The 21,260-nt window shown below is 41.6% G+C and overlaps 1 protein-coding gene across 3 annotated transcripts; it reads left to right on the forward strand.

Annotated features, from left to right (window-relative positions):
- Window positions 1–1,857: 1,857 nt before the first annotated feature.
- On the forward strand, window positions 1,858–19,420 carry LOC145449424 (uncharacterized). Of its 3 annotated transcripts, none has more exons than XM_080327784.1 (7): window positions 1,858–3,616; window positions 7,103–7,188; window positions 9,010–10,328; window positions 11,805–12,017; window positions 13,098–13,181; window positions 13,254–13,494; window positions 17,631–19,420. In XM_080327784.1, the coding sequence occupies exons 2-7, from the start codon at window positions 7,181–7,183 to the stop codon at window positions 18,019–18,021; spliced, it is 2,256 nt and encodes a 751-aa protein (XP_080183910.1). In that variant the 5' UTR covers window positions 1,858–3,616; window positions 7,103–7,180; the 3' UTR covers window positions 18,022–19,420. The 3 variants fall into 3 exon arrangements, with proteins under 3 accessions (XP_080183910.1, XP_080183911.1, XP_080183909.1); XM_080327785.1 differs by having other exon boundaries at window positions 1,859–3,616; window positions 11,805–12,005; XM_080327783.1 differs by having other exon boundaries at window positions 1,862–3,616; window positions 11,805–12,005; window positions 13,023–13,181.
- Window positions 19,421–21,260: the final 1,840 nt, after the last annotated feature.

Consider the following 21,260-nt stretch of genomic DNA (forward strand, 5'->3'; position numbering starts at 1 on the left):
GGAGACGTGCCTAAAAAGGTTTGAGAACCACTGCTTTAGAGTCTTAATAGAAGAACGTGAATAGGGGTTGAAAGAGAGCTAAAATGTATCATGTTTAACATTGTTTCGAATCATGACAGCAAATAGATATTTTTTAATTAACCGTCACTTTCTCATTCCCTAGTATCAACACATTCAAGGATCAGCATTTATTACCAATGTGATTTAGGAATAAAATTAAAATACGCTGGAGAATATAGCTAAAAATTTTCACTCGGCCCGCCAACGTATGTATTTTTCTCATTTGGCCCGCGGAGGAAAATAATTGCCCACCCCTGCTCTAAAATCATCAAGTATTTTTTGTCCATGGTGGACTTCACAATGTAATCTGGATATCCGTTGAGCTGAAAGATTTTCCGTAAGCAATATAATTCAGATTCAAGCTCGGACTTATTGCAAATCATGAGAGCCCTGTGAACAAGCGTTCTTATCAGATTAGTTTGCGCTTAGTCGGACAAACTGATTTCCAACCGATATATTGGCCAGTGAAAGTGGCTTTCCGAAAGACTGACGTTAAAAACTTCTTCCAACCGATATCAGGATTACATTGTGAAGTCCACCATGGACAAAAGATTAAATGATTTCAGAGCAAACAAATTCATTGGACCAAGTAAATGTCCAGTATGTTTACATTTACCATGGATTGGTAAAGTCTCTGGTGGATTTGAGAAGGAAATCGTGTCGTGTATTGGTCAATACTTCATGTGGGTACAACCTAGGGTACTTTGCAACACAGAAGGATGCACTACCTGTCACAACTTCTAGCGGAACTTCGAGCTATATCTCCGGACAGAATAGGGGAAGAAGAAAATCAATCTTTGATCGCAGGGTGGCGCGCTTGGGTTCGAATAACGCACGAACTCTTGCAATCGTGAGTTCGCATCATCAAACCCAGAGTTTTTGAGTCAGTACCTGTAAATTCCAATAGTGACTGGATATAGACATCCTTGATTAATTCAAATAGGTAAATCCGCTCGCACGCACTTGCTGATCGGCCAAAATTGCATAATTCTCAGTCTCTGCTCCGGGACACAAATAGTTCCACGAAGAAATAATGTTTGGATCTTCCAATCAAGAAGTGAAAATACATTCGTAAGCAAGTTACTACGAGAATAGAAAAGCATGCGCATTTGTGTAATGAAAATCCGTCGTCACGTCACAATTAGGCACCTTTTGACGAAATCCTGCATCTGCACATGACATGAGTTCACCAAACCTATTATATCATTTATCACACATTTGCCTACGGGGTCATGCGACTGTAAGACTGTTTTCGGCTTACTCTACTCTACACGCAATTGGCAACAATTGGACATCGTAATATTGACCAATACCGAGAATTTTGCTGCTACTTCAAACTTTGTTCGTAGTGACTTTATATGCGGATGCAGAAATAGGTCGCATATATCAAATTTACTAAGTAACCATTGAATGTTTATGCTTTTGCACAAGTATAGTAAAACAAGGCTACGTTAAGCTACGCAATTAATAACACCTTTCTCAGATAACTAGGAATATTCAGATGAACGATAGCAAGTTAGCAGTCGGGTCTCCAGACGGATGGGATGCCTGGTATAATTTACGTAACAAAAATTGTCGCATAAAAATCATATGTACCTTTGAAAGAGCGAGATGGACGCGTGTATGTGCACGCAATACAGCAGGCAACGTCACACGGATCACATATGCATTGCGCATGCATGTCACGTGGTTTTATGGCGACATGGCACGGCCCAATGCGATTGCGTTTCGTTGTGTTACAATACTGACAAAATGGCGTCTCTTAAATTCATCGGTGTCCTGGGAAGTGATAAAATTACATTTTTTTTTATCTGAGCGCAGTCAGGAAATTTTGCTTAGCCGATCAACCCTGCTAGCGGGTATAAGTAATTTGAATGCACAAATACTCAGAATGGCGGTTGTTTATAGTATTAATGTTGGCCGTGAATAATTGGAGAACATATTGTTCGAATACGAATCGAGGGAGGACACTTATTATAGTTCAATCAGCAGCTCAATATTTCAGAGAAGAAACCATCCCAGCATAGTACCCAGAGAGAAGTTGCAGAATTTAGCTTCGATTCGGAAACAGTAGGAGAATGAAGTGCCTTCGGCAATCGACTACGACACATTTGATTCAGAACAGCATCGAAAAGTACAAATTCGGACGAGCGATAACAGTGGTTGACCGGCCATGTCTTGAATGTTGGTTAGGCTTCTGGGAAATTTCGGGATGCGTCACGCGCGTTCGTCCAAGCTAACTTGAATATGCTGTGGATTTGCGTTACTTCCGCGATGCATCTCCCCGCTAGGTCATCTACATCATTTCCAATGATACTGCGTATAGGAAGACATCGGGTATCCGTATTGGTTGCTTCATTGTCGCTCAGCTGTTAAATGTAGCCTATGAAGGAATCACCGGTTTTCAAAAGCTTGCATCACGTTTTTTCGGGCCCAAACAAAACACTTTCATGATCAATTGATCATGCACCATTTTCCCAGGACGGCTTGCACCACTTCACAGCAGCTCCGGCCCTCTTTAGTTATTCGAATCCTGACATAATATTGGTAATCGGAGAAACTTCGGAAAATGTGACTTTTAACTATCTAATTTATTTAATATTTCAACCAGCAGGCCTACTAGTCAAATAAATGTGATTGGGGTAAGCCTAATTGAAATAAAATATTTCGCTTTGGGAATTGCCGGCATCTTTTTCATATGTAGAGACTCATTGCTTCTATAAGCAGCACTCTTGATTTCTGACAATTCGCAAATCAAAATTATTCCTGGTTGTGTAACGATCAGCTAATAACGTACCATACAACTATTCATATATTGTGATCTCAGACGTGCAAAAGCTTAGCCTATGTTACCGCGGTAACTCTAGAATTAGGTTCACACTGCACACGTGCGCAGTTTATCGATCTGTTCAATATTCCGACAGCAATGAATTCATGCTACATTTGCAACTACCATGATAGTAGCTGCAGAATTTCGTAAAATTGAGACTGAAATATTTTGTGAGTAGCGTTCACTAATGTACACTGTATACAGTCGTTTACAATGACGTCTGTGTATTTTTTATTATCATATATAAAAGTTATTAACCTACTGTAACATGCTGTATCTTGAGCCACGCCGGGTGTGAGAGGGATTATTATGCGAGGCACCGTGTTCCATGGATTAAAGAGAGGCAGATGCTGTCTGTAGCGATGCTATAGCACAGGCACACACAGTAGAAAAAAGGAAATCGAGAAGCACCACCATAAATCCTCATCCACCCGTTGTTAAATTAATATACACGGATAAAGTAGTGGTAGCGGAAGACAATTTCAGCTGTGGATAGTATGTTTTGATTTGAAGGAAGTTGCGTTCTCTTAGATTCCTGTTTTGTTGTAGCAGAATTTGAATTGAGTATTTTAGGCAATACCGGAAAATTCTATGTTTCCTTCTAGTCAATGAATGCGGAAAGTAGTCGTCTAGACTAGAAAGCAACTCACTTTGCATCTCCAACTGGATTCAACTCATCTTCGGACCGTTCATCACATATTTCACTCAGCAAAGATACCAAAAAAGGTGAGATTAACTGCACAAATATATCACCTGTCATTACTATGTCTCCAGCAAGATGATAGGAGCGAAGCAAGAAGACGTGGGTTGAACCGAGGGTCGTCAAAATATTTCTGTAATACATAATTCACTGTATTATCCTAACGGTGTACTCGGTTAAAATGTCGCTTTCATTCAAATTATTTAGGGATTGAGCAAGAGCGAGTGTTACCCCTGCTTCCTGCAGTCACGTTTACAGCAGCCTATATGGTAAAGCGGCAAGGATTTACCATAAAAACATTTAATTTGCTCATGATTGTGGTTGTTTTAGTATTCATGATGTTTCGACTACGTTGGTTTATTGTATATGAGCGTTAAATTTAATCGTTCAGGAAAAGTACTTTTAGATAAATGATATCTTCGACCATCAACGCTTCATATAATTGGTTGGGTTAATAGTTATCCTGCATATGCCCTGGGTAATATATATAATATATATAAAACAGCCGTGTGGAATATTTTAAATAACGATGTGACGTCATTAATATAAATTAGGACGTTGTGAAAACGAATGACGTCACGATGTAAATGCAGAGAGATTAAAGCGGACATTGGTTTCTTTGGTAGGCTCGCTGCACCCCCGCATGAGTGGCAAAGTAAAGTCTTGTTCACTGCTGGAGTTCGTGACAGTCAATGTGATGATTTCATTATAAATCCATCTTTTTGACTTGATTAATAGAGATGGAAACGGCAGGGAAATGGAGAGCAATTTCCTGTGGCACATGAGTGTAATTTCATGTTTAAAATATTATAGAACTCAGTCAGCGACAATTCGTTGAATCAAAATCATATCTCGGCGTCAAACATCAAGCTTCGGATGCGTAGGCATTAGGCATTCTGAATTGTGCAAGCACTATATATGCTCAGAATAGATCGCGTCTCCACGCGCAGTTCTGGAGTTGAACTTCCTTCCCTTGTCCGTATTAGTGAAAAGCTGAGAGCGATGATTTACTTGGTGCAATGTGTGGTTAATCCTTCTTCTTGGTAAGCATTTCTTAACATGGAGTCACTCTTCAGTCGAAAGAGAGCTATAAGTATTTTCAATCGTCAGTGCCGCATTTGAATATTACGGTGCTGCCGTATTAGTAAACACCTTTCGCATTGTATCTTGCAAACACTGAGTAATGTTGCGTGTTCTGCTACTACTTACATATGTTCTGCTATGCCGAACAATCCAATGTCGTTACCAGTGGTGGATATCCAAGAAAATGGCTGACAACATGTATGGAAATCGAACCCCTCTTTTACCAACTCACTCTTGCTCAAATCCGTAGCTGTAATAAGGATGCTTTCCTACAGTTTGAACGTAACATTTGAAAATATTGTAAATTGCAAATATATACTTTTAATTAGCCAGTACACCGCAAAAGGAGCAGAATCCGCAAATTGTGTTTGTGGCCTTTGAAAAATATTGCATATAATATATGGGATTAACTGTCCGATGACACGCATGAGTAGCGTGGGTTTTTGCAGCCATTTTCCAGTATTACGTCACAATTTTAAATAATAGTAAATACTCCTATTATCAGCAGACATGACCTGCAGACACAGAAGTATCTTGTTTGAGTTGGCGGGAAGGGGCTCGTGGGTATTTGTAAGTTAGCTTCTAGCCTCAACGCGTTGTTCTCGGGGATCCCGGTGTCATTAAGATGTTTTGTCATGGTTGCTTAAGATAGTACCATATCATATTATTGGGGTAGATGAAATAACAGTGTTGGATTATGGAAATCAAACTGCCATAAGCGCCAAAATGGAGATACAGAATTATACAATGCGAAATTGTTCAATCCAGTAGAATGTAAAAATATCAGAAATCTTGATTGAAATGCATCAATGACAACTTATAATCACACGATAGAGGGATAAATCGTAACGCTTCCAATGACTGCATCAATAGCTGATGAATTGTGAATAGGGCGAGTTGTCCATATGGTTGGTTTTGTGCATTCACAATTTTAGTGAAAACAAGTGAACGTCTACAGCTGATGTCGACATTTCCATTTAACTTGATTGTTTATGAGATCGTCTTGGGCTGGTATAGTTATTTAGCTTCATTTTCATAACAAAATACATTCTTATGGCAGCGACAGCTATATACAATATTGACGGGAAATTAGTAGTATAATGAACTATTGTACGGCACTACTTTATGGATCTTTGAGTGGTCATTTTTGGATTATACACCCCATATTTCTGGTTTAATTTTGTTGCAAATGACACATCGAAACCAAGCAAAATATCACAAGTCGTAGAGTTTGGTTGTGAGCACGTTATGTCGTCGGTGACGTGCGCTGCGGCGTGTGAGAACGGGGATCTCGAATCCAGTGCATGAAGCCTGTACCGATAACAATGGATAATGTCAGGATTCAGGAAGTTCCGCGTTGAAAGGTACACCGTATACTCGAGCCTTCCTGAGCGCTTCGTGCTGTGCATCGTTAAAGGGCATCTATGGTCATGTTTTACTTATTTTCAATAGTCAGGTATTGCACTTCCTCTCAATTGTCTTTCAGCTCTTCAGCTGTAGTAACTCGGCCAGGAAGCGCCGTCATCAGTAATCTATACCGGAATGCACAGGATTGCCTGTTTAATTTCGCCTTCCACAATGCATTTGTTAAAGAAAATACGCTCACACTGCGCAGTGTGGCAATGGTTAAACTTATATCTCGTGTAGAAAATTGTGATGTTGTTTTACTCCAAATAGTTCCAAATAGTACCGTTATGAGGAAGAGTTATCCGGTCTAAAGTACTGCAGGGTATATTTGCCACTGGCGGGGCCATCTGTAAAAACAGACTAACTGTTTCACGGTTTTATCACGCGAACACTACATTGGTTGGCTGAAGTGCATGCATATTGTACAAACTGCATACTGTGCGTACAACGCGCGAGTTGAAGAAGGCCATCGCTGCCGAGCTGTAGTAATCCGCCGATGCAGGAAACCGCGTCATATCCTGAATCGGTAACGAACAATCCAGCTTCTAGCTGTCGGGTGCGCTGGCAAGCTATGATTTTTTACTCGGTATTTTACTGTGCATCGACCTATACGAAAACACTGAACTGTGCGATGCTATTCATAAATAGGTGATTGGCCTACACCGTATGGTCGATGACGCATAATGCTAAATTCAAAGAGTGGATTGCGTACAAAACAACAAGACATATTTTTCGCAATCAAACCGAAACCTACGCTTTACATTGCGCTGAAGTCGTGACTTATATGAAATCGGGACGTCCCTGCACCCATCATTCCATCGTTATTTATCGATATTGAGATCAGCCTGATCGATATAATTTGTACCAGGAACAAAATGGCGTATTAGCGAATAGGACTGAGTCAACGGAAAGCGTCGTCGCGTTCTTGGGTCAAGGAATATGGAGCATATTGCACTGGAAAACCCTACAATAAACGACTATATAATTTATGCGTGGTATTTCAACGGCATTTTCTATTTCAGCGCTCAAAATTTAAACCAAAGAAGCGCGGAGCCGGTCGAAAGTCTTCCCAGCACAACAAGCGCAATATAGGAATAAATATGTTGAGGTGAGCATAGAAGTTTTGCATTCTGTAATATTCAATGGGAGTTGCCACGCTTCAGTCATAATCAAGGTTACACCGAGTACTGCGAACCAATCACCTGCGAAAATACCACGAAGAATGATTGCTGATTACGGCACGAAAATCATAATTCGATTAACATCCACGGAACGAATAGGATAAATCAATGATGCCGCTGTGCGTAGAAGCATTTGATACCCGCGATTTTAGGAGACGGAATCAAGTCCTGCTATTCGACAGGATTTTCCTACTGTGCTTGAACTAAATCTGAATATCTGCGCCACGTCTGTCGATCAGCTTTGCATGACATTGAAATCAGCCGAACATTTTGAGTCCATCATATTTTTTGGTGAGACGTATTGCATTTCATAGTTCTCTGCGTTCTATATTGCGCCATCAGCCAGCGACATCAAACGTCGAGTTATTTCTTCTTGATTGACACTGCAGACTATTTGCTAGATGTTTGGTGTATGGGGAAATGGGAATGGCTTCCCCATAAGCTAACTTTCAGATCTGAAGGAAATCAGCTGCTCAGCTGAGAGGCTACAAATTGCTAAAGCAAATCAAGTCGAAATCTAGCGAAAATCAAATAGTATAGCGTTCGAATAAAACTATCGCAATCTTCCTACACGGGTTAAAGAAACGTCAATAGCCCAAGCTCAAGATACAGTCAGGAATATCAGAAGAACACGACGTTGCATTTTGTCAAACATAAAAAACTAAACTGCAAGAAGGCGCCAACATTCTTGTCCAAATGTCCATGAATGAGAGTGATGTTGATGCATAAGTATCTACGTGGCGTCTGCGTGGCGGCATATTAACAATAGGTTTGAGGTTGACATGAAGGTTTCAGTATATACTGTCCTTCCAGTTTCAGTGCAGGATACCCGTTCTTGAGTCGTTATACTATTATAAGTTGGAAATGTAAGTAATGTGCAGTACAATTGCTACTGCTTGTAAGCAGTAGCTAATGACTTCATATTCAAACTCATATTTGATGTCGGACATGCCTATCGCAACACAACACACACTGACGATGCTTATAATTAGGTATTTTATAAAATAGCGAATCTCTTTAGTTGATGTAATTGATTTCATAAATACTCAGTCCTGTCTTGATAGTCAAGCTGTAGGTCAAGTAAGTTATTGCTCTGCAAAAATGTGATGGAAAATGTATTATGCTGTTCCTTTTCAGATATGACCCAGCGAATCGTCAGAGATGGTCCTTTGGTCAAAGTAGTCAGCGTTGGTACTCAAGTGGAAGTAACATCATACATTTCTACTTAATTACTAGTAGAAGTAACCATTTGCAAAACACGTCAAACCTACTTCAAGTAGAGGTAGAAAATGAAAGGTCTGGTATGTGCTAATGTAAGTAATTCCGAAAAGTAGATTTGGGCGAGGGCTCGCCTGCCTTTAGCAGTGCATCTGACGTGGGTACTTTTCGAAATAGCAATACGCATTTTCGTGACTGACTCAAAGCGACTACACTGATGCTACAAATAGGCGAAATGAATTATTCCTTAATACATATGATACAGGGGCCATTTCAAACTGTTTTATGAAAGTTCGACTCAAAAAAGTGATAAAAAAATCTACATTCCACTTTCCAAAATTTAAAGTGTAAAAACGTTGTAGTATTGCCCAACTAACTGATCAAGAAAAAGAAGGTAATCTGCAAATATGACCAATTGAGTAAGCAGTGCAAGTATGCATAATATAGATGAGTAGGCTACTCCGAAAAAGTACAAACATTTCGTCGTACTTGCCTTCTGCGAATAACCAACTCCGCTTCACTCTATTCAGCATGAGCACAATTCCTGAAGACTTTTCCGTAAAGTCAAGGAGAAACAACGAACTGCCGACCAACCTCGTGGCGCCAGCGCCCGGGCGCAAAACCGACCCTAACTTGTGCGTCCCGGAAACCTACGACCTCCCCAGCAACCACTCCCCGGAGGAAGCAACCGATTTACGATTCAGCGCGTTTAGTCACACAGAAAACAAGCGCGCCCACACCCCGCAAAAGTACCGCACCACCGACCCTTTTCTCGGCAACAGCCACAAGCCAGACGCATTCGCCGGCAGCAACAACAACAATCACCACAACAGCAACGGTGCCAGCGGTAAGAAGTCTCCGGTCGTTCAAAGAGATTTCGGACTGCGTCAGGATAAGTATACTGCCAACAGCGCAGACGGGCAAGGCCTAGGTCAACATTCGTTCATCAATCAATCGGTGATAGGCGGCGACGCACCCAGAGCGGGTTCCGCCAACAAAGCACCCAGCCCGTCTTTTTCATCATTCCTCAACGACCAGGAGAGTCACATCGGAATTCCCTTGTCTAACGGTATGTCATCAGCTAGCGCAGCTTCTGACACAGAAAACCACGCTTCTTCGTTGTACGGAGACCAAGTTTACATCAAGGAAGAAAGCAGAAATCCGCTCAGTCCCGAAAGTCTAGACATGGGCGCTTCAAACCAACCAGCAGGTACTGCAGCTAGTCGCCCGACTAGTATCACAACGATGTCAACTTATCAGTCACCATCGTCACTGTCTCCGACTTCTTTGGACTACACAAATTCGTCTTCCGCGTTCCGTCCGGCCCAGACTTCATCATCATACAACTACTATCAAAATCAGATAGGCGGGTCTCTATACGCGGGCTCCCCAAGCGCGTACAAGCGGATGAATTCCACGTCTTCTAGAGGCGAACCCATGCCCTCCCCTGATGGTACTTCGAGAAGTGATTCAAGAGGTGGCGCTACGATACCTCCGTCTTTGCCTATCACCGACGCTTTGGCAGCGGCTGCTAGCGGTATCGCATCCCCCACCTTTATAGCCTCTCAAATCCCATCGCCGTATTACCACGGGGCGCAAAGATCGAATACTGATAGAAGCACGCCATCCGGGGCGATGGTGCCTTATCATCCGCCTTACCAAGGAGACGCGGGATCAAATTCGTCGGCAAAGTCAGGGGGTAATACCAACTCCTTGCAAGGTTACGGGCAAGGAGGGTACGCGGACGGCCCGCCTCCATTAGTGCAAACTCCCGATGGATCGCACCACCCGCCGCCCAGAGGAAACTCTAATGATGTGGAGCCGTTGAAAAGGGTGATAGTACCGGCAGGTCAGTATATACGCGAAATTCGTAGCAATGTGTAACAATGGTGGAAGATTGAACGATATATTCATATTTATATTCATATAAACCCAAATATTAACGGCTGACAATAGTTAGGGGTTATCGTCAGCAACTAGCGGAGGTTTCAAAAAAGCTATTGTATATCAACAGTTCCATCCCCGAAATATGACGTCACGGGCATAAATAATCCAATAATATTCGAGGCGAACGGCTGGCTAAGGCTCCTCCTGATATTACAGAATATAGAAGATACGACAGTTGTTTTCTGAGAGACTTTATTGTCTACCTCACACTTTTAGTTGCAAAGATAGACAGAGGTGGCCAGTAACGAAGTACTCCTGCTTTTTCGAAGTGCCCTCATGTACCTTTTCCAGTATGACCTTCATGTGAGACTATACTCCCACTTCCATTTAATAGTTTCCAAGTTTTTTGGGCAAATTAGACTTTTTACACTTACTTTTTACGGGAGGTGGGAGATGAAGTCATCGTTGACCCTCATGTAGGAGTAGAAGTAATAAAGAAAAATTGTACTCAAGTAAAAATAGAAGTAGCGATCTGCAAGTATAAGTGAAAAAATAAGTATTATGGGCATAGTGTTGCCAAAAAGATTGAAAACTGTTTAGCAGAAGTGCAAACAGTTCAAATCATATTCACTTGAGAAAGTATTTCAATTAGGGCAAGTATAGGGAGAACCTACTTGAGTACTTCAGAAAGTAGCAGTACTTCTTTACTGACCAGATCTACCTTTTTTTGCTACTTGGAAATATCTTCTTCTTGTACATCAGTAGAAATTTACGAAGTTACTTCTATAGTTCTGCTTGAGCACAACCTGGTGCTGGGCGGATCGACAAATTCTCTGTTCCTAATCTGATCCTGTTTTTTAAAGCTCTGGTTCGACTCCGGTCCGACTCCTAGGCCGGATTTTAGACATGACCGTGATCCGGTCCGTAAAACTCCGATAATAATTATTTACTCACAGGATAGTATTGAATATTGATTGAAACAATGCAAACAGGAATTTAAAAACCCAAAGATCAAACCCAACCCTTACCTGAAGTAATTAACCCAGCTTGGGCTAGGCATGTGGTTTATTTCCGTGAACGTTTCACTTTAACTATATTGATTCTAGGGTGGAAGAGGGTAAGGATGTCCTATTCTCAGTGACAAGTATACTGATCCGGCTCCGAATAGGCTCCGGCCAAAAGTGAGAAACTCCGGCCGGATATCCAATCCGGCTCCGGTCCATGCCCAACTCTACTAGAAAACTTGATGACTTTGTCGACCTCTGTCGATAGGAAGGGACACGCGTTGTCTTGTGCCCACCAACTGTCCATTCACCGCACAGCAAAGTACACTTGATGGTCGTAAGAAAATAAATATAAATGCACATATAATGTGTGGGTTGTCACTTGTCACATTATGATGTTCAACAATGTAATATTTTCCTATGTGTGTATTCAGATCCAATGGTTTGGACGCGAGAACACGTACAAGAATGGCTCGGCTGGGCGATCACGGAGTATAACCTGCAAGGAGTGAATACCGACGCGTTCGCTTCGTTCGATGGACGTTGCCTTTGTCAGCTGACCAAGGAGCAATTTTACAATCTTACCAGACCAAACAACGCCGACGTGTTGCTGGGGCATTTAAACTATTTACGAAGTAAGGCTCGAGGTATACACTATTAGTTGTGCCGTATCTTGTAAATATTCGCCAGTTGGCCGGAATATGTACGAATTGAGTCACGTGACCAGTTTTGTAAGGAGATAATGTTTGAGCTTCCACATGGAAAGATACTCTCAACCAATGTTGCCTCTAAGCTGCGCACGTGCGCAAATGCGCAGTGCTAACACGGTCTCTGCGCACAGAAAATCTAAGCTGTGCACAAAAAATCTGAAGTGATGACCATTTTTTAGTCGTCACGCACTGTTGTCCACGGGTCTGCGCAGTGAGTTGTTGAGTGTCCGCAGACTCGTCAAAAATTAGTGGGAACATTGCTCTCAACTACATACCAGTAACTATAAGCTGTTGATTTCGCGTAAATATTTATATCCAGAGGTGGTTGGCATGGAAGTACTTCTATTTTATCAATAGTTCAAGTCGGTTTGGTCCACTTACACTCCTTCCTCAAATGGTTATAGTTTAAAACTGCTGTCACTTCCACTTGAACAGTTTTGTTAGGTAAAACCACTTACTTTTAGCACTTTCGATTGTGAAGTGTAGAAAACAGCTTTGTGGAAATTATTTTCCTCGCTTTTTATGAGTTAAATCGAGATGAAAACCGCTTGTAATAGTCATCGAAGTAACTTCTGATTATATTGTCGAAGATTGTTCCCATTCATCAGTAGTCTTAAGTTGGCCACAAAGTTGCATCTTGCAATTTCGAAAGAGGCCACAGCCGATTGATTGACAAATCTGTGCGACGCCTTGACTAAATCTGCTTTTAGACACTAGGCGTTTACTTGAATACTATCAGATCCTTCAATTTCTACTTTCAATTGAAGTAGTTTTCACACACGTTTGAAATCTTAACCTTTTGTTTTAATTCAGTAGAAATATAGATGAGTTAATTTTACTTCTAATAGAGTATAGCAACACTGACATACCTTGGTGACATCTGTTTATATCCGTAAAATGTAGGAAGGCAAAACATGAAATCGAATACACCACGACATTTAGGGCCAAACCTGCCAAATCTCAGTTCTGATGACGTAGAAGATGTGATTCACGGAGGGGGTGCATTCCGTTATCCAGGCTCGTCGAGGAGTTCTTCGTTTGATTACGAGGCCGGCATGGGACCATCCAGGTCCCCGCGCTATACCATCACAGGAGAAAAAGGTAATATATAGGCTATTCTGCCTGTTTTGTTGATGTTAAACATCTGATACAAATACTCCTAACGCATTACAGTGGATCCGTACCAGTTATTTGGACCTACCAGCGCCAGGCTATCCAACCCCGGGAGTGGTCAGATACAGCTTTGGCAGTTTCTCTTGGAGCTCCTCAGCGACCCGGCCAATTCGACCTGTATCACTTGGGAAGGGACAAACGGGGAGTTTAAGATGGTCGACCCCGACGAGGTAGCGAGAAGGTGGGGCGAAAGGAAAAGCAAGCCAAACATGAACTACGACAAGCTTAGTAGAGCTTTAAGGTGGGGTTTGATTTAATATCGGTAACAGGATAAATAATGCGGCTAATCTGAATAGTTGTGGGCAGGTATAAATTTGTGTTACAAAAAGGTTGCTGTCCGTATTTAACGGTACGTAATCAGAGCTGGTCGCAGCACTCAAGTAGAAGTTGAAATAACGTATTTTCTAGTTAACTACGAGTAGAAGTAGCCGTTGCTATGAAATTCCAAAACTATCGCAAGTTGAAGTCAAGTATGGTCTAAAAACACAACCACTATAGAGTAAATAAAGCAATTCGAAATATCTATTTGATAACTCCTAAAAAATAGAACTATACCCCTATTCGTAATGCGTAGGTAGACACTTCTATCTCGGAATATTTCATTTCTTTAAATCTTCGATGTGTTGATCGAACTTATGTAGGGTTACCATACGTCCTCTTTTAAGAGGATTTATCCTCTTTTTTCAATAAATTGAAAGTGTCTTCGGAGGACGAATTTGTCCTCTTTTTGCTAGAAAAAGTCATAAAATGCGCCAAAAAACGCGACACCGACGCAGCGAACGCCATAGTTTCGTAAAAAGAACGTGTAAATCGGGATCGGAGTCAAAGTGCTGACCTTTTGTTAGTCAGCACAACACATGATCGTAAAAAAGTGGGTAATTCGGGAGTCACGCCGAAGTGATGACATTTTTTTAGTCAACACAGTACTAACGGTCAAATTTTTTTCAAATTCCCAGTTTTCTTGTCCGGTGCTGGAGCTTTCAAAATTTCTGAAAACTGTCCACTTTTTCGGTTCACAAAATATGGTAACCCCAACTTATGGCACGAACACTATTTCCGCAATGAAGCCATGCAACAAACACGATTGAGACGTGGCTACAAGCGTGCTTTAATCTTCTTGGCTATACCAGTGCTGCACTGCAGTCATCTGGTGTGCTATAGTATCTTCAAGTGTCAGGTCATTTATATCGTACGCCTGAAATAATAGGTTTCATTTTCGGCAAGTTCGGCATCGGGTCATACAATGTGTGTATTATTTGCCGGCTGTCTCGCGGGAGCGTTACAAAAAACCTTGACTTACGGTGGCGCATATGCTTCAGAGAAAAAGCAGGAAACGCATTAATCGCGTCAGTCGCGAACACGCTCTGGTAAGCCGCAATACTGCGCAATTTAGCGCGGCGAGAGCGAGTGGCAATAATAGAGCCGCATCCGCTAGAAACATACATGTCAGGCTCATTTACGCGCGGCTGTTCTGATGACTTGTACGCGTCCTTTGTTGGTCATTATGAGAATATCACGAAATAATGAATCCACGTAATGGACGGAGTACGACCAGTGATTACAGTGTACAGCGTAGCAGTGTTGGGATGACTCGAGTCATGACTTGACTCGAGTCAGACTCGAGTCACATTTTCGTATGACTTGACTTGACTCGAGTCACTTTGCTAAAATGACTTGACTTGACTTGACTCGGCGTATCAAAAATGTGGATTGACTCGTGACTCGGAGCAAAATTCACGAGTCAATTTCAAGTCATCAAGTAATCGCTGTCGATAAAAATCACTTTATCTTGCATATGTTCGGATTGTTCGCGAAACGCTGATGTAACCCGTGAGAGCGAACGACCAATAATTCAATGACCGTACGTTTTACTGATCCTCCATTGCTCTCTCACAAATAAATTGACCGCCAACGAACTGATCAAAGCTTACAGCTAATGCTATTGCTAACTAGTAAAGTAAAGTAATTTATAGCAAAATGTCTATTTCTGTTCTATGTTCTTACCAAACAAAACCTCTTATTTTATTGAAATTGAATTAGAATATAGTTTATATAGTCGATCTTCAACCATTGGCGCAGGCTCGAATTGTATCATGTAAATGGGTAATGTATTGCATCTTATCAATTCCTTTCTCTATTATCTATTTTGGCTGGTAACTATAAACTGAGACTACGCAATTACTTACTTACTTGGCAGTGAACAATACAGCGTCTTCTTCCGTACAACTCTATATTCGTTGATCGCTTCAAAATCAATTACCACTTAATCTGTATTTCAGACAGCTAGCAAAATGCAATGACTTAATCATGCCTCATACTTCGAAAAGACTACTTGACTTGAATTGTGACTTGACTCGTGACTCGACTTGACTTGACTCGACTTGACTCGAGTCACCTCCAAAAATCGAGTGACTTGACTTGACTCGAGTCACCTTCGAAAATCGATTGACTTGACTTGACTCGAGTCAAAATGTGCAATGACTCGAAATGACTCGTGACTCGAAGGTAGTGACTTGATCCCAACACTGCAGCGTAGACTACGGCTGTTACTGCGGCACGAAGAATCTGAAGCGTTGTGAACTATACAGCAGCGTGGCGAGGTAGCGCAGTGGTATAGTCCGCGGCTGCAACACCATTGAGTGCGGGTTCGAGTCCGACCGAGGTCGACTTCAGAATATCTATACTAAAGTGTTGGAGGTTTATGTAGGCTCCTCCACGTCAACTCGTCCGCGTAAGCGGTGTCCTACTAAAGCCTAGAAGTGGGCCGTGCTATATTTCGGCAGTTACGGGAACAAATGAAGAATATCGGCCTGGTGTAATGACCATAGTAGTCGACAAACACCATGAATACCACAAAACAACAACAACTAAAGGGGTGGACAACCTGCGGCTGTAAAATGAACTTTGTGCTGCCGTCGACGACACGTAACTCAATTGGTATATGTTGGCGGCCGTCGACATTGACTCTAGAATGTCGGAGAGATTTTAATTGATATTGAAATTTCCTTTGAACCGGGCGCGATTCAATGTGACTACCTACATCTTTCAATTTTGAATCTTTCAATTTTGATATAGTATAGTGCCCTTTGCAATCGGAGCAGTACACAGTACAGATGTGAACAGCAGAAGAAAATGATGCGCTTCATATAGAAATACCATTTTTGAATCGTGCGCTCCTCACGAAAGAAATTTGTTATCTGGTAGGTTTGGGAGATTCCAATATCTTTCCACTATACCGAAAATCCTGACAGGAGGTCAAGAAATAACAGCATGCATCAAAGTGACTAAAAACAATTGTCCCGCCCGAAGATCTATCATTAATAACTTGCACTAAATTTTCGAAAACATATCCTCTATATCAACTCCACCGGTGAATCTGATCGCATGGACTGAGACAGGATATATGTTTGACAGTAATATGTGAAACTTCCTAAGATTATTAACGAAATTCTTTCGTGAATCTGGCGAAATTTTCGCACTTCGTGCGGCCATAACGAGTCCCGAAAACTGCTCATAACATGACCAGTCGCGATTTCCGTGCGTATAGTAAGCTAATATGAATGAATAGATTAGTCTGGAGTTTACCGGAAATGGGGTTCAGTTAGTTCATTACGAATATATGCCCTGGAATGTGGCCCGCAGGCTACATGAGTAATCGGAATGCGGTCGTGAATAGCAAAAAGGTTGGCCCTGAACTAGAGTGAATTGGTTGGAACATTAATCGCATACGAGACCATCGCTCTGAAAGCATTTGTGTGCAGTAATGAATAATAAGCATACACAGGCTACGCGAAATTGACCGTTAGGCTTGTACAAACTACTGGATTTTCAAAATGCGCGACCATAACCAGAACTATATACTCACTCAAGAAAACTCGAAACTACAATTAGAACTAGAACTAACGCCTTTTCAAAATCCGAAGATTAGATTAGATTAGATTAGATGGAGCAAAACTATAGATTCAATTCCGAAGCAACTCATAATTTTTTGTTTTCGGAATCGGATTGCCTTTCCACATGAACTTCAGTACAAGTTCGAAATAGGATGAATGTTGAGCCCCCTCCCAACCCATCCCCTGTCAAAGCCACTGTTACACGACGATACGTGTCTTCTAGTTGTTTGCCTACTAACTTTTTTAATACGCAACTAGAACTAAAACTAAAACTATACTCAAGAATTGAGTGTAGTTAGTTAGTTGTCCGTCAATTAACTAGATTGCTAGTTTGTGCAAGTCTGCTGACCGTTCTTCAATTCGTTGATATACTTTATCTCTCAAGGCCTCACAGTTGAAATATAATGGAAATACCGAGCTATAATGAAACCTCCACCCTTGACCGCAAACGCAGTTTCAGTTTTTCAATGTGCTCTTATTTCAGGTACTACTACGATAAAAATATCATGACAAAAGTACACGGAAAAAGGTACGCGTACAAGTTCGACTTTCAAGGACTCGCAGCCTCCCTGCAACCTCAGCCCGATCACGCCCCGTTCACGTATCCCAGAGATATGCACTACATGGGCGCCGCCGGGTACGCTTTCCACCCCTTGCCGCCGCCCATTCACCCGTCCCGCGGCCTTTCAAACAAAGCGTATCGCCCACACCCGCCCGGCGCACTGGCCTATGCACCACACGCGCACGGGTTAGGCTCTGACCCACAGCACTACCCGGGATGGCCTTCAGCCACAGGACACTCGATGGGGTACACAAGTGGACCAGTCAATCCTCATTCGAACCAGCCACTACCGCAGACTTCGTACTACAACTAGGCCTGATGCGATTGTATACGATGGCGGATTCCGTGCCTGGTTATCGAATGACTCTCATCCGGCCATAGATTTCTTTGTTGTTTACAGCAACATTGGTGCTGCTTCTGTCTATTGCTGAGTCGAATTTGGCGACAGCGATATTTGTCGGTACTCGTGCCTAGGCGCGAACAGGCCGATCGTGTTAGCGCGCTGGCCTGCCCCAGCTCTCTCCAAAAAGGTGGATATGATTCATGATGGTGCATTACTTTGTTTTTATTGTATTATTTGCTACGCAACGTGCACAAGTCTTTCCAGCTCTCTCTATATTAGATACATCGTTTTAAAACTGAATGGTTCCGTCGATTCTGATTGCTTACGAAGCAGACACTGGTTACGAGTAGCCTTAGGCTTTGTCCTCTACTGGTATACTGTATTGGGGCCAAACGCATTTTTTATATTCTTGACACACCGCGACAGCCAGCGAGTTCGTCGTGTCGCGGTTGTGCGAGGAATTTATGCAAGGTCTCGTGAGTTAGGGACACATTCCTGTTTTGTTGTTGGTGCCTTGTTTTATAATCAGTTTTCGAGGTGGTCTTATTATAGTTTTCTTTCTCTCTTTTCGGCGAAAAACCATACTGCCTGTGTGCTGTCGTTGTGCGTGAGGAACTATAGGGAATGGCGTCTACGCCGCCTGTACTGACCTGACAGTTTTGACTCGGGTTCGGGTGTGTTTCAAACTGTTGTCCGCTTGACTTTGCATTTTTCCAATTCAACATCATCGTGCTAAGTGCTAACATTTTGACACCACTTGAGTTGTCGCACAATTTATACGGTGTATTTGCGTGTTTAAAGTTTTTTAATACTTTTGCCATTTGACCTGTCTTGCCCCCGATATTTGGCTTCAATTTCTCTCTCTCTTCACCCTCAGTTTCCCCCGACCCGTATTTCAGCCTTGCTATCGCCCTCTCGAAATTTACAGATGGGTTCGAGCTTGCGGGTATTTACAAGATGTTTATATCTTTGATTGCTATCCGAACCCTGAATCAGAGAATATTATACGTTCGTTTTGAATGCCTATTACACAAGAATGTTGTTTATACGATAATACGTTGCTATGATTGTGGGTCGCTTGGATGCTTTTTTCTATCAGCGAGCACGCGCATCGCGATGCTTGTATAATTGTCATAACACTGTAGAGACCTTCCACGGTATATCAGTGCGACCGTATAATTCACTCGATTCGTAACTTTCAAATTGGGCACTGTGTGTTGGCGACAGCTTGTATAAAATGATTCACGAACCAAAATTATAGGGCCTTGACCGAAAGGAGTGATCATAGACGTACTATCATTGCTATTTACGTTTCACTTTTTGTTTTACGCCAAAGAGAATAAAAGAATAAAAATTTTCCAACAAGAAACTGTGGGCTTTTTGTATACCTGTGAATTATGGGTTGACGTAGATTAGTAGATTGTTTCGCCGTCTATTGCATTATATCATGGCCAAGCACCAATAATATGCTAGCATGGATAGATGGATACCTCCGCACATAAGGAAATTTCAAAATATGAAGAAGCACAATCATTACGTGATATATGCATAATGTATATGTAGCCTAAGTGTCTACGCTACGCCCGTAGCATTGTCGTTGACAAAATTCGCAAAATGCTTACATCACAACAATTACCTTTTGGAGCCTCGTTGCTTTGTATTTTCTGGTATTCGATTGCACAGTGAGTTGCCTTTTCAATATATTACTCCTAAAGAATTGACCAAAACACTGACGGATAGAAGTTGCCTCGTATCGTGAAAGGCGGAACATGCAAAAAACAGGCTTATGCAGTGCATGTGCATATAGTCTATAGTAGGGTTACCATATTTTGGATATCTGTAAAGAGGACACTTTTTCAAAATTTTCAGACTTGCAATACCGAAGGAAAGTCCTAAAAATATGGTAAATTTTTTGCACTTCGTGGTCGGTTGACTAAATTCAACTTTCTGGTCAGCTTCCAAAATACAGTTTTTCTTTATCATTATTATCATACCTTATCAGTTAATTGACTAAAAAAAGAATTACTTTAGAGCTGATTTACTGTATCTCAGTCGAATTTTGCCCTATATTTAACCAAATTCTCAAAAAAGAGTACAAAATCTCAAAAACGAGGACATTTGGGCGTCCTCCTAGGACCTAGGACATTTTTAAAAAAGTCGAAAAAGAGGACAAGTCCTCTAAAAAGAGGACGCATGGTAACCCTGGTCTATAGGACTCACTTACGTGGTGTCTTACAAAGTCTGTGAAAGTCGACAGCTCTGGAATCGCAATAAGGAATATAGGTCTAGTGTAAATTGACCTGACCATAGATGCGGAAGTAGGCTACCATGAATGCCAGACAACAGCCACCATCGATAGGAATATTCACGAAAAAATTAGACCATGTGATGACTATTTAATAGTATCACATTTAGTCGTTGCCGGACGTGTTTTGACCGAACAGCACAAAAGGCATTGTGCAACCTTTTGCAACTACAGGCAGTGGGGCACATTGCATTATCAGCTTACAGCGTGTAACCTCAATTTTTAGTCATAATGATTACTTGATATATTCTGATGACTGATGAGCCCATTGTACCAAAGGCACGAAGATAATCTCATCATTTGGAGGTATCCCTTGTTAAGTTTCAATTTGAAAAGCTACTCTTTAATTAAAATAGGAATATATTTAAGTGCATTCGGATATTGTCAGGCCGTGTTATTTTTGGCATATGCCAAAACTGCCAAAAATAGCTTATTTTTGGCATTTTTCAATTTTTATTTTTGGCAATTTTGGCATCGTCCTCTAAATAGATAGTTTCAGACTCGAATTAGTCATAGAAACGCTTTATTTGGGTCAGTTTATCAAAAGAAACCACAAAATGTACAGCATAGGCCTGCACTTATAATCAGTGCCAACAAACAATAAGAAGAAGAAAAAACCTAGCGATTTCATAGGTTAATCATATCAAACGAAAACACAAAATTTGCAGTATCATCTCGGAATCGGTACCAATAGGCAAAAAGAAAGAGAAGCCTAACAAACACGCTCAACACCTGATTGCTATAGCTGTTGAATAGACTCATATTGTTTGCACTGTAACAGTGCTTCCATACGCAGGTCGAATCTGGGAAATATCGGCTTCAACAGTAGCCGTTCAGGGAAAGAATGTAGCCAGTCCTCCTAACAGGTTTTCAGAGCTTCAAAATTTTCGGAGAGCCGAACCGG

This window comes from Botryllus schlosseri, chromosome 11, assembly GCF_051294905.1.
Source record: "Botryllus schlosseri isolate E-star chromosome 11, Bs_hap1, whole genome shotgun sequence".
Classification (NCBI taxonomy): Eukaryota; Metazoa; Chordata; class Ascidiacea; order Stolidobranchia; family Styelidae; genus Botryllus; species Botryllus schlosseri.

Bases quoted from the DNA above. Each gene is read 5' to 3' on its own strand.
- LOC145449424 (XM_080327783.1), top strand. The intron at 10,329-11,804 runs GTCAGTATATAC...GTGTGTATTCAG, and splicing joins AAGGGTGATAGTACCGGCAG to ATCCAATGGTTTGGACGCGA. The intron at 13,495-17,630 runs GTGGGGTTTGAT...CTCTTATTTCAG, and splicing joins AAGCTTAGTAGAGCTTTAAG to GTACTACTACGATAAAAATA.